This window comes from Amia ocellicauda, chromosome 22 (assembly GCF_036373705.1).
Source record: "Amia ocellicauda isolate fAmiCal2 chromosome 22, fAmiCal2.hap1, whole genome shotgun sequence".
In the NCBI taxonomy this organism is placed as follows: Eukaryota; Metazoa; Chordata; class Actinopteri; order Amiiformes; family Amiidae; genus Amia; species Amia ocellicauda.
In genome coordinates, this window is record NC_089871.1 from 17,136,463 (window position 1) to 17,153,391 (window position 16,929).

At 40.7% G+C, this 16,929-nt stretch overlaps 1 protein-coding gene across 1 annotated transcript; it reads right to left on the reverse strand.

Moving 5' to 3' along the window:
- Positions 1 to 7,346: 7,346 nt before the first annotated feature.
- On the reverse strand, positions 7,347 to 16,066 carry LOC136718333 (immunoglobulin lambda-1 light chain). The gene is made up of 4 exons (XM_066696030.1): positions 15,963 to 16,066; positions 15,418 to 15,744; positions 8,736 to 8,765; positions 7,347 to 7,955 (listed from the first exon to the last, which is right to left on the reverse strand). Exons 1-4 carry the CDS (start codon positions 16,006 to 16,008, stop codon positions 7,618 to 7,620), a joined length of 741 nt encoding a protein of 246 aa, XP_066552127.1. The 5' UTR covers positions 16,009 to 16,066; the 3' UTR covers positions 7,347 to 7,617.
- Positions 16,067 to 16,929: the final 863 nt, after the last annotated feature.

The window sequence follows — 16,929 nt, forward strand, 5'->3', positions numbered from 1 at the left end:
CCACCTCTGACGGTTCCGCCTCCAGCACCTCCTCCGCCCGACCCGGACCCTGCCTCTGTCCGGAGGTCGCCTCCCAGTTCTCCGGACCCTGCATCTGTCCGGAGGCCGCCTCCCGGCCCTTCGGATCCTGCCTCTGTCCTGCGGTTGTCTTTCAGACCTCCAGACCCTGTCCTTGACCTGTGGCTGCCTCCCAGATCTCCTGAACCCGTTCCTGTCCTGAAGCCATCTCCCAGACCACCTGAAACCGTTCCTGTCCTGTGGCTGCCTCCAAGACTTCCAGACCCCAATCCTACCCCGTGGCCATCTTTCAGATCTCCTGACTGTCTTGTGGCCACCTCCCAGGCCACCGGACCCCGCTCCCCTCCTGGAGCCACCACCCAGGCCTCCCGACCTTGCCTTGTGGCCGCCCTCCGGAAATCCTGACCTTTCCCTCCTTCTTGACTTCCGTATCGCCACTACCTTTGCACCTGCTCCTCGGCCCCATGGCTGTCCCCGCCGTGTCCGGCCCCGTTCGGCTGCGCCGAGCGTGGAGGTGGGGGTACTGTCACAGTTCCCTAGCCCTGACCCTCTTTCCCCACTAGAGGCCACCAATGTTCCCTTGCCTTTTCCTGCTCCCTTCACTGCTTTCCTTTTTCACTGTCAATTTAACATTCCTCCACACCCTTGTGCACTTCTGTTCCTATCCTCTGTTCTTATTGGTCCTTCACCTGCCTTTCTAGTTTCTGCTCCCCTTTATAAACCCCTCACTGTCCTCACTCTGGGCAAAGTGTCGTCAGCTCCACCTGCGTCACCAAGCCTGGTTCCTTCTGTCTGTCTCTCTCTCTCTCTCTGTCCTGTATCTCTGTCTCTCACTCCCAGTCCTCCCTCTTTCGCTCTCAGTCCTGTCTTTGTCTCTCTCTCTCACTCCTTGTCCTAGTCCTGTCTCTCTCTTGACCACCTGGATTTTGACCATAGCCTGTGACTTCAACCACGTCCTTGGTTTCTCCTTGGTTCCTGTCTGCTCAGTGTACAAACGCTGCACCTGGGTCCTTACTCCTAAGCTCTGCGGTCCTCCCCTGAGAGGCAACCATGACGGCGTGTGGCTGCTTGGAATTGTAGTGGATGCTGACAAAATTTTGTGAAGACTGAGACTCAGTGAGGTGTCTGTCTGTGGAGCAGAGGGAAGCAAAGAACCAAGCTGGGAGGTGCAGGGCAAATGGGAGCAGAGGGTGATTGAGCAAGTGCACAAGGTGTTTATGAATGTTGATTGAATGATAGAATGAAGGGAGCTGTGAGAAGTGAGGAATGGCAATGACGACATCTAGTGGGGAACTGGGGATGTGTTGTGAACTGTGAATTACTTCTTATTTTTTTACAATCATATTCAAATGTAAGATTATGCCAAGTAGTGCGATCAGAAAATTATATTGTTGTTAATAATAATATGTTAGATAGGTAGGTATGCAAAATTTTAATATATAAAACATTATATTTTAGTAATATTCCAGGATTTTGCAATGAAGATCTTGCAGCTGATTTATTTGCATAACATTCTCAAACTGCAGTATTTGATATTTTCTTGATTTACTTGTTTAAAATAACTCTAAGCAGTCACAAACTCTCTGACATCTGATTGGTTACTTGCCTTTAGGAGGCAGGACTGATTTAGTAACATATTTGGAATTCCAGCTCTCTGAACTGTAACTGTGCTTAGTCCCGCCTTCAAGAAGTAAATTACCCAATCAGGCGTATCATATTTGTGCTGCCTCCTATAGGCAAGTAACCAATCAGATGTCAGAGAGCTTGTGAATGGTTAGAGTTTCGTTTATATCTTGCTGTAAAAGGAAATTGCCAGGACAAAAACAGTCTGTTTAGTGAATCCTTTCTTAAGAGATACAACTCATCCACGAGGGGGCGGGTGGTGCGACAGACTTTGGCTATGCGGAGTGCTTGTATGCCGTCCGTGGTGCTCATTGCCAACCTGGATATGAAAAACTAATATTCGAATGAAGAACATTGTCTTACTCTTAATTATTTTTATTTTATTTATTTTTGGCTAAAAAAACCAGCAACCCCTACTTCCCTGAGTGGACCTGCTCTGCGTGGTGGGGATGCTCATCTCTGATAGAGGGTGATATCATAGGAAGAGTCTGATTTATTTTCTTGCTGACTTTTAGGCCTAACAATTCACTAATTGCAAGATTTAGTAATACCAGCAGGTTGCAATATAATTGCCTTATAAGTAGGGATGGGTATCGTTAGGATTTTATCAATACTATTACTCTTATCAGTTCATTATTAGCAATTACTAAATAATTGCTTTTAAAAATATATATTTTTTTAAAAGAACGTTGTTTCTAGAGGAGCAACAGTAATGTTTACAACAGAGCAAAGTCACTATATAAACTCTTAATATCTCACTGGAAACAAATCCAAATCTAAAATGTCAATAAAATAATGTTATCCAATGGCTGTGGAGAAAGAGGGAAGGCTGTCATCACGGGGCTGTGTTTGATGTCCAGGTGGACCTGTCACCGGCATTGCTGCCTACGTAGCCGAGAAAAATGGCGATGTTTATTTTTTAAGTTGGATAGACGTCATATCAAAATTTGAGACTACTTCTCAGCATTGGTAACGTGTCCCACACAAATATACTCTTTGTCCCACATTTGGTTTGTTGGGATCTGGTCACCCTAGTGTGTGTGGAGCTCGGCCCCAACACAGAGCAGAGAGGCTGCAGCTGCGTGATTATAAATTACACCGAAACGTTAATAAGAACCGTAACGTCGGAGCTTATCAATACTACGGCCTTTAATAATTTAGCACTGGGGCCCGTTTAATACCGGGTTTTGGAACCCATCCCTACTTATGGGCAGTGAAGCAGTGTTTTTTTTCTTATCCAGTTAAGTGACCGTGCTAACGTTATTTAAAGGTTAAGCCAGCAAGCTGAAGTTTTATTTGCTAGTCTACCTCGCTCCTCACTTTCGCCATGTTCAGCTTCACCTGTCATACCTGGTGCTTCATGCTTGGCAAGTAATTTGGCCATTGACTCTCTGCTTCTTTAGTTTACTTTTCCTCTGTGTCCCCTGGCTTTTCTTTTTTGAGCCCCTGATGTTTGCCTTTGGTGAGGCATTTTGACTTGCTAGTCAGTTCCCGCTTTTCATGAGCTGCACAATGCACATCATGTGTGTTCCACACATCTGACTGGCCAAGTGTTTTGACAGCACCATTTTCACAATAACGGTGGGGATGGGGTTTCACATGACAAGTTGAAATGTCTTTTAATGATAACGATACATTTATTTTTCGTGTAAATACATATACATTCTATTTTCAGTGATATAAGTCAGTAAGTCAATTGTTGTACTTCCTGGGGTGGCAAGGCAAGGAGGAGAGCTGGGGAGTGGAGTGTGTGACATATGAGAGAAAAGTAAGAATTGTTTATGGTGACTGGGCTGTGTTTTTGAATTGGTTTATGATCCTGGATTCCTGTTTGGCCTTGGCTGTCAGGTGTGTGTTGTGCTTGTGCTTATGATTAGATATGTTTAGAGAGGACCTATGCTATGCATTTAGTTTAGACTAAAAAAATTGCTTATTTTGCATTTTATCTGTATTTTTGAACACTGTAAATAATAAATCACCATTTTGCACAAATTATTTGCTTGTTTTCCTGAGCCCTGCTTTATAGAGCCCCGGCAATGCATGCAATACCCCCTCACTGCCACATTTTATAGCCCAACACTGACTGGTACTTTTCCCTGTTTTTTTTTTTTCTGACATGTTTTGAAAGCTTCTCCTTGAAGGTCTTCATCATGTGGTTGTTTGAATATGTTCTCTGGCATACTCTGGGGCCTGTCAGAAACAGGTGTATTTCATCTGAGATCATGTGACTCTTTAATGGCACAGAGGTGGACTCTATTCAACTAAGTGGACAAATGACCTACCCACCAAGGTCAGCACCACACAGTCCCTGACCACCTTCCAGCGTCCACTCAAGACACACTTATTCAGACTGCACCTGTAATACTGCAGCCAACCTCTCCTTGACATCTTGGAACTCTTATTTTATGAACAAATTAAACCAAAATGTTTATGCATCTTAAGCAATTTTAATCATTTTACTGTAACTACTTTGTACCTTCCCCTTGGCACACACCAGAGGTCAGAGTCTGTTTCATTTGGCACTTGTTTTAGATTATTCGTATTAGGATGTATGCTTATTGTACTTCACACAAAATGTATTTACTGCACTTTAATGCTTTGAAACTGTTTCTTGTGAAAAAGTCTCTCTGGCTAAGAGTGTCTGCTAAGAAATGGATAATACAAAAATAAAGTTAAACCCCGGTCTGTAGCCATAGCCTATAAGTAAGCATACTTAAGGTCAGATGCTCTTCAAACACTTTAAAGATTTGGTTCCCCACCCTTCATCAAGACAAGCACTTCTAAATCACAGCTCTATCAATTCAATCCAGTCCAATTCGCCTGTTTCTGATCTTCCCCACCTTTGAAGGTGACAGGTTTCAGAAAACCATGAACACATCGATCTGAATTGAGTTGAAGGGAGAGTGATTGATTATTTGAGTTATTAGGGGATCTGGTTTTGATGAATAGGGGTGAACACAAGTATTTGAAGAGCATTTTCATAAAACACATTTGTTGCCAAGCCTAATAGAACATAATTTTTAGTTAACCCTAGATCTCAAAATTCCCCTGGATGAAATCACACATCATCACACATAAAGGATGTTTACTTCTATATGGAGTATTTGTTTTATTGTGTATTTTGTCAAGGAAGAAGTACCCTCTTTTGAACAGATTGAAAAAAAAATCTGTAAAGAAATATAATTCTACCCTCTATTGATTTTAATCGCAAAAGCCCACACCACCACTCAAAAGAGGAACAAAGAAATGCACAGATGTGTCTGCAGAAAGAAAAACGGAAAGAGGGATGCTATTTTAGAGAGTGGTGCCGTCCCATTCAGGCACAGAGATTTAAATATCTCAGTATAGCATCTATAATTATTATATGCACTCTTTCGCTTAGACTTTGAATTTGCAGTTACTGGTAACGAACAGCATAAGCATAAACTTATATATAATCAATACATTGTATTGAGAAATGGAAAATAAACAACCAAAATAAATACATAAGCACATACTGAACTGAAAAAACAAATCCTTTTCAGTTTTCAAATTTACTAGCAAGGAGTTGAATTTTTGCTGATATGTCCATCAGGAAATATATTTGGGTGGAAATAAAACATGCATTGAGTTGTTTGTTGTTTTAAAAATCGGGAACTCTTTTTTTAAAATTTACTTGCACAGACTTGTATTTACAAAGCTCACCATTTTCTTTAATTTCTGATGGAATATCTTCGTGTAAATTGGTTAGTCTTTTGTGGTGGTTGTGAATCTCCTAAATGAAAAGCATATTGTAATTCAAAAGGATTTTTCTGGATAGCCAAATCCACAGTAAATGTAACATTTATTCTCATGTGTCTTCTGCAGCTTTTTAAAAATGTGTGTTCTGGGTATTTTGTAAAATGTATTAACATATGCTGTAGGAAAAGGTTTGTGATCAAACAAGTCTATTGTACAATTCGGTGCTCAGAACTTGTGTGAGTTTAACAGCCTACATATTGGCGTTCCTTTAAGAATTCGTACAGTAAGAGCTTGTTCACAGATATTGATTAGTTTTCCCCCCACCTTAAATAACATACAACTAACTATAAAATAACTTTTGACAGCCCAAAGATAAAGCTTTTCTGGGTCTGAGAAACCAGCCCTGTTTTTTTAAAGCTAGAGTTAGATACAGTACAAATAAAAATGTCTTTAGAGAAATTACAAGAGACATTTCAAAGGTAAACGTACAGTGTGGGGACTTGACTCAAGTCTTCAAAATCACGAAAGGCATTGACCACATGAAACCAGAGGGGCTTTTCCAGATCAGCAGGGACACACGCACCTGGGGACACAAATGGAAATTGGGCTTCAAGGCATTCAAGACAGAAAACGGGAGACACTTCTTCACACAGGGAGTTGTCACAATCTGAACAAACTCCCCAGCGATGTGGTTGAAGCTGAAAATTTGGGAACATTCAAAAATAGACTGCATAGGATCCATTCGGCACATTGTGCTTATTTGGTGTCCTAACTACAGTAAGGACACCAAACAAGCACGATGTGCCAGATGTCCTCCTCTCGTTTGTAAACTTTGTTATGTACACATTGACTTGTTCTCCATTTCCAAATCTCATCTTTATGAATATAGTCGAAGAGGTTATAGGCCTCACTTACATAGGTTTGACTTTATTAATTACTGCACCTAAATTGCCCTTGCTCGCAGTCGGGTTGAAACATGGATAGCCAACCCCACTCATCAATACTCAGTAAGCTACACTTTTTGCACAGTGTGTGTACAAACCAATTCAACACTTAACACAAATTAATGCATTTTAAACCACATGTGTATGCAGTGCTCCTCTGCAGTAACTAAAGTGATCTGCTGCATTTCCTTCAAGATTCCCTATAGTCTTTAATTAATACTTTAATGATTGAATAATTAGACATTTGGATACGTGGAAGACTACGTTAGATTTCTGAAACATGCATTTCCAAAACATGCATTTTTAGAAGTATACGTCACTGCAGCAATAAACTTATTTTGTATTCATATTAGTAGTTGTAGTAGTAACAATAAAACGTATTAATTAATTAATTAATGTTTAATACAAATGTTACACATTTATTTGACATTAACTCTATTGTTGAACTGCTAGTGTATGGAAAATGGAAGATAACCCAGTTCCTTTTGCAACAACAGCATAATAATAATAATAATAATAATAATAATAATAATAATAATAATAATAATAGATTAGCCTACTGTGCAATTGTGTGAGTGTGTAGGCTAATAAGTGCATATGATCAAATTTACAAGAATGCACACAATCATGTACACTGTGTTCTGATGTTGATCACATTTATAAGTGCTAACACAAAACCTAGTCTGTAACCCCATCCCTAACGCTGACCCTAAACCTGCTATAGGCCTACATGTGATCAACAGCATAAATCAGATGAAGTGCATCAGGTATTCATGTGGTATTCATTAATCAAGTGCCCATTATTGTAAAGTGTGATCATTATGAGACGTTGTTTTAGATGATTTGATAGTGGTTTATACTGCCTAGTTCATACACAACTTAATAATAATTTGTTTGTGCAAGAAATGCAATGAGCATCATATGTAATGTCTCAAGGTTTCATGTTTAAAATGTTTATTTTCTAGTTTGTCATTTTGCATTCAGCTGGTATCCCCATTAAATAACTTAACTCAAATGAAAAAATTGAAGATCACAAAGAAATTCATCAACGTGTATTTTATTTGCTTAGAATGGCATCAAGAAATAAAAAGATACACAGAAAGAGCACAGTCAAAAGAGACATAAAGCAAATGTATAATAATCCAATCTTTTATAACATTTGTAAAAATCGTAACATTTGTCCACTTTGGAAATGGTCTAAAGCTGGCTTGACTAATTGAAGATTCATGCGCTACAAAAACAACTCAAAATAATGCTAAAAATGAAAAGAAGTGGCAGACTTTGACTTTATTCATTGGGGAAACAGAGGTCGTCAGACTCCACAGTCAGACTTCCGAATCTGAGCCGTGTCTTTGTCAGGCCAGCCCGTCTGCTGCACGGCACAAGAGTAGACCTTCGGCCCACTGCTCCACTCCGTGACCGGCAGCGTCAGGAAGCTGCTCACGCCGAAAAAGCCGTCACTGCCCTTGGAAGAAACGCTCGTCCCCACACCGGTGGACACCTGCTTTCCATCGGCCATCCAGGACACGTCCACGAAAGGCACTGAGATTCTGTTCGCCAAGCAAAGCAGAGTGGCAGTGCCCTTGGTTAGTTCATCGGCGCTGGGTGGGAGAATAGACACCGTTGGTTTAGGCAGGGTCCCCGCGTCACCTGAGGACAGATTCAAGAAAAAAAAGATTTATTTTAATATTTAATTTATGTATGTGTGTGTTTCATAGCTCTAGGAGAGATACAGGGATAAATATCGATTGTATTGATGGATTGTAAAATAGTAGAAGGTAGATCATATTAGGAGATACTCGAGTATTTAAAATTTGTACAGTTCTGCAACTCTTAAAATGAAACAGAAGTTTTATCTCTAAAGCTTCACCACACTACAACCATTAAGAAATCAAAGAACACCAGTGATTTACTAAATCTGAATTCACTAGAAATCCACATATTTCATATTTTTAGGGAGAAAATGCATATTGATGCACACAGAATATAGCCTAAGCAATACAATAGAAATATTCCTTTTCAGTGTTACAAAGTATACAATACAGATAAAACAGTATTACACATAAAACTAAAGAAATCTCATAGTAATCAAATTAGCAACATCATATTTTCAATTCAGAAAAGGTTTTAGATTTTTGTTTTGTTTTAAACAGGATTAGATTAAATTAATAAACAACACTGAAAAAAGATACTGGATTTAGAAAATCAATTCACATATTTTTGTTTCATGCACCAGCAATTCAACCTTAAAAAAAAGATATTGTTAAAAAAGTAGAACAGTAAGAATCCCTTGTCTAGAAGTTATTTTGTTTTGAGAGAAGTATTGAAACAGATTTTAATAACAGCGAAGGAAGATTAGATACAACATTTTGCTCAAAGTCAAAAAATACATTTTAGTGCAAAATACAAAAGAGAAAAATATTTGCTTACCTTGGACTGTCAGTTTGGTGCCTTGGCCGAATACACACAGTGATTTATCTGTGATTTTCTCTCGTACAAAAACCTTAGCAGGCTCAGCAGTAAGCAAAACAGAGAGAAACAGTGCGTGAAAACCTCAGCATAAACCTTCCACACTGGGAAACTGAGATTCGGGGGGCTCTAATGCTAGACAGACTCAAGATCACAGCAGTTGTTGGACAAGCTGAGATGAAGTCAAACAATCTACAAACATCTAGGAATCTGAAGGCCTGTGCAGGACCGATTGGGATATTTTATTGTTATTGGCTTTCTTGAAAATAAATCAAGTGACCAGCTGACATAGTAGGTGTATTGCATGGTATCTTTCTTATTATGTTGATGGGAAATATACTCAATGTAGGTGCACAAGTGAAATAAGAACATAAGAAAGTTTACAAACGAGAGGAGGCCATTCAGCCCATCATGCTCGTTTGGTGTCCATTAGTAACTAAGTGATCCAAGGATCCTATCCAGTCTATTTTTAAATATTCCCAAGTTTTCATCTTCAACCACATCGCTGGGGAGTTTGATCCAGATTGTGACGAGTTAAATTCATACAGAAACTGAGCAACTGAGTTACAACAGTACTATTTTTCTGATTTAAGCACATAGAAGACCTGTACCTTGCATGGATTGCAAGTGTATAGAGACCCAGGGCTGCCTTCTTCACCTATACACCTTCAGATACAATCTTCAGGAGCTTCAGTAATGATAATACACATTTGTTAAGGTTTCTGTATATTGCTGTACTGTCATATTTTCACTCAGGTGCACTATGACATTGTTTGTCGAAACATTCTACACTACGTGATATGTGTGTTTTGATACTTTTTACTGTTACATGTACATATACAAAATATGTGTACTTTCCTTGGATAAAAAGTGGAATCCAAAATACATTTACGATTACATACAGTAAGGGAAAACAGTATTTGATCCCCTGCTGATTTTGTATGTTTGCCCACTGACAAAGAAATTATCAGTCTATAATTTTAATGGTAGGTGTATTTTTACAGTGAGAGACAGAATAACAACAAAAAAATCCAGAAAAACGCATTTCAAAAAAGTTATAAATTGATTTGCATGTTAATGAGGGAAATAAGTATTTGACCCCTTCGACTTAGTACTTGGTGGCAAAACCCTTGTTGGCAATCACAGAGGTCAGACGTTTCTTGTAGTTGGCCACCAGGTTTGCACACATCTCAGGAGGGATTTTGTCCCACTCCTCTTTGCAGATCCTCTCCAAGTCATTAAGGTTTCGAGGCTGACGTTTGGCAACTCGAACCTTCAGCTCCCTCCACAGATTTTCTATGGGATTAAGGTCTGAAGACTGGCTAGGCCACTCCAGGACCTTAATGTGCTTCTTCTTGAGCCACTCCTTTGTTGCCTTGGCTGTGTGTTTTGGGTCATTGTCATGCTGGAATACCCATCCACGACCCATTTTCAATGCCCTGGCTGAGGGAAGGAGGTTCTCACCCAAGATTTGATGGTACATGGTCCCGTCCATCATCCCTTTGATGCGGTGCAGTTGTCCTGTCCCCTTAGCAGAAAAACACCCCCAAAGCATAATAATCTCCATGTTTGATGGTGGGGATGTTGTTCTTGGGGTCATTCCTCCTCCTCCTAACACGGCGAGTTGAGTTGATGCCAAAGAGCTCAATTTTGGTCTCATCTGACCACAACACTTTCACCCAGTTCTCCTCTGAATCATTCAGATGTTGGCAAACTTCAGACGGGCCTGTACATGTGCTTTCTTGAGCAGAGGGACCTTGCGGGTGCTGCAGGATTTCAGTCCTTCATGGCGTAGTGTGTTACCAATTGTTTTCTTGGTGACTATGGTTCCAGCTGCCTTGAGATCATTAACAAGATCCTCCCATGTAGTTCTGGGCTGATTCCTCACCGTTCTCGTGATCATTGAAACTCCACGATGTGAGATCTTGCATGGAGCCCCAGACCGAGGGAGACTGACAGTTATTTTGTGTTTCTTCCATTTGCGAATAATCGCACCAACTGTTGTCACCTTCTCACCAAGCTGCTTGGCGATGGTCTTGTAGCCCATTCCAGCCTTGTGTAGGTCTACAATCTTGTCCCTGACAACCTTGGACAGCTCTTTGGTCTTGGCCATGGTGGAGAGTTTGGAATCTGATTGATTGATTGCTTCTGTGGACAGGTGTCTTTTATACAGGTAACAAGCTGAGATTAGGAGCACTCCCTTTAAGAGAGTGCTCCTAATCTCAGCTCGTTACCTGTATAAAAGACACGTGGGAGCCAGAAATCTTGCTGATTGATAGGGGATCAAATACTTATTTCCCTCATTAACATGCAAATCAATTTATAACTTTTTTGAAATGTGTTTTTCTGGATTTTTTTGTTGTTATTCTGTCTCTCACTGTTAAAATACACCTACCATTAAAATTATAGACTGATCATTTCTTTGTCAGTGGGCAAACGTACAAAATCAGCAGGGGATCAAATACTTTTTTCCTTCACTGTACATACATACATACATACATACATACATCAGTGCATCAACATCAAATCGTGCTGGAAACAATGTGCAGAGAGAGATACTTGAATAGAAATGGCTCAACTTTTTTTCTGTTCTTGGGTAATAGGGAATTCAGGACTGGAATTTATACATATCAAATTGGTGGCACTGGACTTGCAAGAGAAACATAGGTGGAATTAAGGAGCTTATTATCATTGTTGTCTTCGTCTGTGGGAAATAAGATGTGTAGACTGTGTAAGATGTTTTTAAATGAGAAACTTAAGTTAAAATCAAACCATGCATGTATGTTGATATTGAGGAATATCTGTTGGTGTTGTGGAGAGAGACACGGTCACACACAAACTGTTAAAAATAACATAAATTAAAAAATAAATTATTCAAGATTCCAAAGGTACTTGATTCTGGCATTCAAAAACTTAAAGGCACTGTGTGGCAGTCCAGGTGTCGGACAATTAAGACCAAGGATAGCAAGGGTCCAAAAATAATGACATTTATTGTCTTTCAGGACAAACAGGAAAAATACAGGAAAAAAACAAGTGGATGTCACTGGCAGCACTCAGTATAAACAATTGCAGGTATAACAAAATTAAAAAGGAATAAATAGGATCACAATTGTGCAATTGTTAAACTCCAACTCAGCTCTCTCCTACTGACCTCCTTTGATCCGTTTTTATGCTCTCTCTTTCCCACGATTCACACCCTGGCCCCTTAATGGTGGAACGACCTTCCCACCGAAGTCAAAACAGCCTTCCGGCGCTTACTCAAGACGCATCTTTTCAGACAGTGCTTATGATATTAGTCCTTTTAACCCCCATTAGATAGCACTTCACAGAGTTTTATTATGCTTCTTGTGTTTTTGATTTGTTTCCTCCTTGCTCCCTTTCCTGTAGCCCTTGACTGTGACCCTACATCTTGACAGCACTTAGCTTTTACTGTCCAGGATGTAGGACCTCACTTCCTGTACTTGCCTGTGTAAATTGTAAATTGGAAGTTGTAAAATGTATTATATTTTGAATTGCTATGTTTTATGTAAATTTAATTTGTAATGATTGATGCCTTTACTGAACTGTATTTTTGCACTTTGTTTTGCACTCATGTTGTAAGTCGCCCTGGATAAGGGCATCTGCCAAGAATGAAAAATAATAATAATAATATGCTGTATTCGGTTTAGCCCCTCCCCTTAGACCCAACCATTAGAAAATAGGGGCAACAAAATAAACATTAAAAATATACATTCCCAAACATCTATTCCAAAAATAGGTTTACATGCAAATAAAATAAAATCAGTGGATTAGCATGTTCGAATCGGGGCAGAGAGAAAATCAGATGAGCTGCAGAGTTTTGGATCAGCTGGAGTGGGCGAAAAGCATGGTTGCACTTTCTCTCAAAACTGCTACTGAAATGTGGGGGATGAAAGTATTTTAATTTAGCTTTGTTCATTTTTTGTTTCATTCATAAAATTTAAGGTAGGGTTTTATTTGCCTTTTTTATTAAAGGTGGTTTTAAAATTAGTGTATTATACACTCACCTAAAGGATTATTAGGAACACCTGTTCAATTTCTCATTAATGCAATTATCTAACCAACCAATCACATGGCAGTTGCTTCAATGCATTTAGGGGTGTGGTCCTGGTCAAGACAATCTCCAAACTGAATGTCTGAATGGGAAAGAAAGGTGATTTAAGCAATTTTGAGCGTGGCATGGTTGTTGGTGCCAGACGGGCCGGTCTGAGTATTTCACAATCTGCTCAGTTACTGGGATTTTCACGCACAACCATTTCTAGGGTTTACAAAGAATGGTGTGAAAAGGGAAAAACATCCAGTATGCGGCAGTCCTGTGGGCGAAAATGCCTTGTTGATGCTAGAGGTCAGAGGAGAATGGGCCGACTGATTCAAGCTGATAGAAGAGCAACTTTAACTGAAATAACCACTCGTTACAACCGAGGTATGCAGCAAAGCATTTGTGAAGCCACAACACGTACAACCTTGAGGCGGATGGGCTACAACAGCAGAAGACCCCTCCAGGTACCACTCATCTCCACTACAAATAGGAAAAAGAGGCTACAATTTGCACAAGCTCACCAAAATTGGACAGTTGAAGACTGGAAAAATGTTGCCTGGTCTGATGAGTCTCGATTTCTGTTGAGACATTCAGATGGTAGAGTCAGAATTTGGCGTAAACAGAATGAGAACATGGATCCATCATGCCTTGTTACCACTGTGCAGGCTGGTGGTGGTGGTGTAATGGTGTGGGGGATGTTTTCTTGGCACACTTTAGGCCCCTTAGTGCCAATTGGGCATCGTTTAAATGCCACGGCCTACCTGAGCATTGTTTCTGACCATGTCCATCCCTTTATGACCACCATGTACCCATCCTCTGATGGCTACTTCCAGCAGGATAATGCACCATGTCACAAAGGTCGAATAATTTCAAATTGGTTTCTTGAACATGACAATGAGTTCACTGTACTAAACTGGCCCCCACAGTCACCAGATCTCAACCCAATAGAGCATCTTTGGGATGTGGTGGAACGGGAGCTTCGTGCCCTGGATGTGCATCCCACAAATCTCCATCAACTGCAAGATGCTATCCTATCAATATGGGCCAACATTTCTGAAGGATGCTTTCAGCACCTTGTTGAATCAATGCCACGTAGAATTAAGGCAGTTCTGAAGGCGAAAGGGGGTCAAACACAGTATTAGTATGGTGTTCCTAATAATCCTTTAGGTGAGTGTATATATATATCACGTTTTTATCAGTACAATGTGTGCTGTGTCCTTGGTACCAGTGCCTCCCTGTCTGGATGAAATGTTGTTTTCCCCTGTTATAAAGAATACCTTATCAATTATTTCTTCCCATGTCTCGGAACTGCCCCGGGACATATGCCAAGAGAATGTCATTCAGGTTCGGGACTGCCCCGAAACCTCCTTTGAAATATTGCTTGTAGATGTATAAAAGGCTGTGTGAAACTTTCAATAAACAAAGATAAACAAACAGACATTGTGTCTGTGTCTCATGTTGAAAGGCCTCATCTGTTACTGGAAGCGCTCACTGGGGTGCCTGATTCACTGGGACCCGAAGGGTTGCTTCAACTGAAGCATTGTACCTTAACACCAATTCTTGCACCTTTTCCCTTCCTCTCCACCTCTCTGAAAGAAAGGCAGTGGACTTTAAAAAGCCTGCCTGTGGAGCAGTAAGGACAGGTTCTCTTTTGTTCTTCCTTCTTGGAGAGACGCAGGGGCGGGGGAGCGGGGCTGAAGCAGCACGGCAAGCAGCACAGCGGAGAAGTGAAAAGCTGCGGTGGTCGTGAGGGTTTCCGACCGGGAGGAGCTAAGTGCATTTCTGGAATTTAAACTCTCGCTAAGAATATATGTGCTAAACTGTGGGGAGCTGCCGTTTTGTGGACCTGCCCTTGCTGCCCGACGCTTCCCCCACCTATAGGACTTGTAAGATACTGTGATCCGTATGATCGAGACCTGTGGGTCAGCGAACTTGGGATTCTGCAGAAGATAGGCGACTGTCGGTCAGTGGAAACTAAAAACAGTGGGAGAGACACCGCAACCAAAGAAAGATAGAAAGGGAAGTGGAATAACAGATTATTTTTCATCCAGCGCGCTGAAGCAATTTAAGATAACTTCCTGGTGTTTTCCGTGCTTCTGATTCTTCCCTTTTCTCTCTCCTCCCCATCTCCTTCTGGAGGCAGCGGCTGGAGCGGTGTAGACACCGCGGATGCAGAGAATTCGCCCTGGTTTGAGTTTACCGATAGTGATCGTGATTAGGAGGAAGAAAATACAGGTGCGTGACTGTATCCCGGCCAAGGAAGGACTAGGAGAATCTGCAGTGGACAATATCGATTGGGGTACTGGGGATTTAGAGCTTGAGTTAAGGTTATTGTCTTTTATAGTTGTATTTAGTTGGGCTGGTTTTAGGAATGCTTTTTATTAGTATAATTAATTGCCCGTTTTTCTTTGCCCTCAGATTAAAGGGGTTTTAGAATAGTTTATATCATTCTATAGTTTAGCTCAAACTTTTGAACCGGCGTGGCGTAGGTGCCACCCCCGGTTTCTTTCTCTGTTTTGTTGCTGTCAGAGGAAGCTTAAGTAAAGCGGCACCGCCAGGATTTTTGTTCAGCTCTGTTTCACTGTGATACAAAACGATCACCGCTGTCTCTCCAGTTGGCGCAGTGGTACACAGCTGTGTCGCTGCTTTCTACACTGCTGATCAGCAGCTGATAGTTCAGAGAGTCTGTTGCCTTTGCAGTGAATCTGCTGGAGGAGAATCCAGTGCCATAAGCGTCGGGTGCGCTGTGTGAGTGATAAAATCTGAAAATAAACTGAGGCTTCTCTCCTGGTGTCTGCTTGAACCAGGACATGTATCCATTCTCATCCACCCCAACATTGCAGTGGAGAGTGGCTGTCTGTCCAATCCTGACAGAGAGACTGCCTGGCTGAGTCACTGCCTGAGACTGAACACCTGCAGGACAACAAGATCAAAGAAATAGGTACACAATTTAGGAGCAGTACAGTAGTGCTTTAATCCTATATGACACTAAGTAATTTTACAGATTTAATCATCATAAGAATGCATGAAAAACTACAATAGAATAAAGTCACTTTTTTCCATTTCTATCAAAACCTCAATACAGTTGTTCCAATATGCACTGTTCTGTAGAGGATTCACTGCAGACTTACACCTCAGCCAGACTGCAAGGCAGCACAAGAGCCCCAGCATCTTCATCACTTCTAACAGAGTCCGTCTTCACAGCAGCTACTGAGGAGGGAGAGTGACAGACACACACACTGACTGCAGCACTTATAAGAAACACATCATGAATATGCAAAGGAAAGGAAATCACAGCACCGCAGCCACCATTTAAGACTCAGTCTAAGGAAGGCTTGAATGAATCTAGTGTGTCTGGGGGAGAATGTAGGATAAAATACTTTGCCAGTTACCTTTACAGTTAATAATTGTAGTGTGTTCAGTTTCAGAAGAGGAACCATTATTCAGATTAATGTGCTAGTGATTTTTAATCTCTCAGTAATAGTGGTTTGGATGTCCTCTTGTTTTTTGTTTGTGCTCCCTGTGCCAATATATATCTATGAACTCTGACGAGATTTTGTTATTTATTGTTAAATAGGTAAATCAGATTGGAAGGGCAGGACACTATGCAATAGTGCTGTGCATTCTTAATGGTCTTCAGCTCCTTACCTTAAGAAGAAATGTATCACTTCTAGTAAATGTGAAAGTTAATGTTAATGATTGAAAATAAGTGCTTAAAACTGACACTTACACAGACTGTTGGTAAATTTGTGAAGATTGTCTTTTAAATGCGTGTAGTAAGTGTCCCAATTATACAAACAATATTTAAAAATATATTGGAAAATGATTGTGTGCCAACAGCTAATCAGCTTCTAGATTTTCAGATAATGCCTGCTGGAGTGGTGAAATGCCCAACTGTAAATTCAATAGAATTATACAAATAAATAAATGTGTGACGATGACACATGACCACGCCACACCTATTTTATTCCAGTGAGGAGGGGGTTTCACTATTCCCCCCTCTCCCCACACAGGATTTAGCGAGATCCCAATGCACACACCACAGAGTCAAGATTTAGTGTTACAATACAACAAGTTTATTACCATGGGTGCCAGACA

Bases quoted from the DNA above. Each gene is read 5' to 3' on its own strand.
- LOC136718333 (XM_066696030.1), bottom strand. From the start codon at position 16,008: ATGAAGATGCTGGGGCTCTTGTGCTGCCTTGCAGTCTGGCTGAGGT. The intron at 15,745-15,962 runs GTAAGTCTGCAG...GTTGTCCTGCAG, and splicing joins CCTTGCAGTCTGGCTGAGGT to GTGTTCAGTCTCAGGCAGTG. The intron at 7,956-8,735 runs GTAAGCAAATAT...ATCTGTCCTCAG, and splicing joins CACCAAACTGACAGTCCAAG to GTGACGCGGGGACCCTGCCT.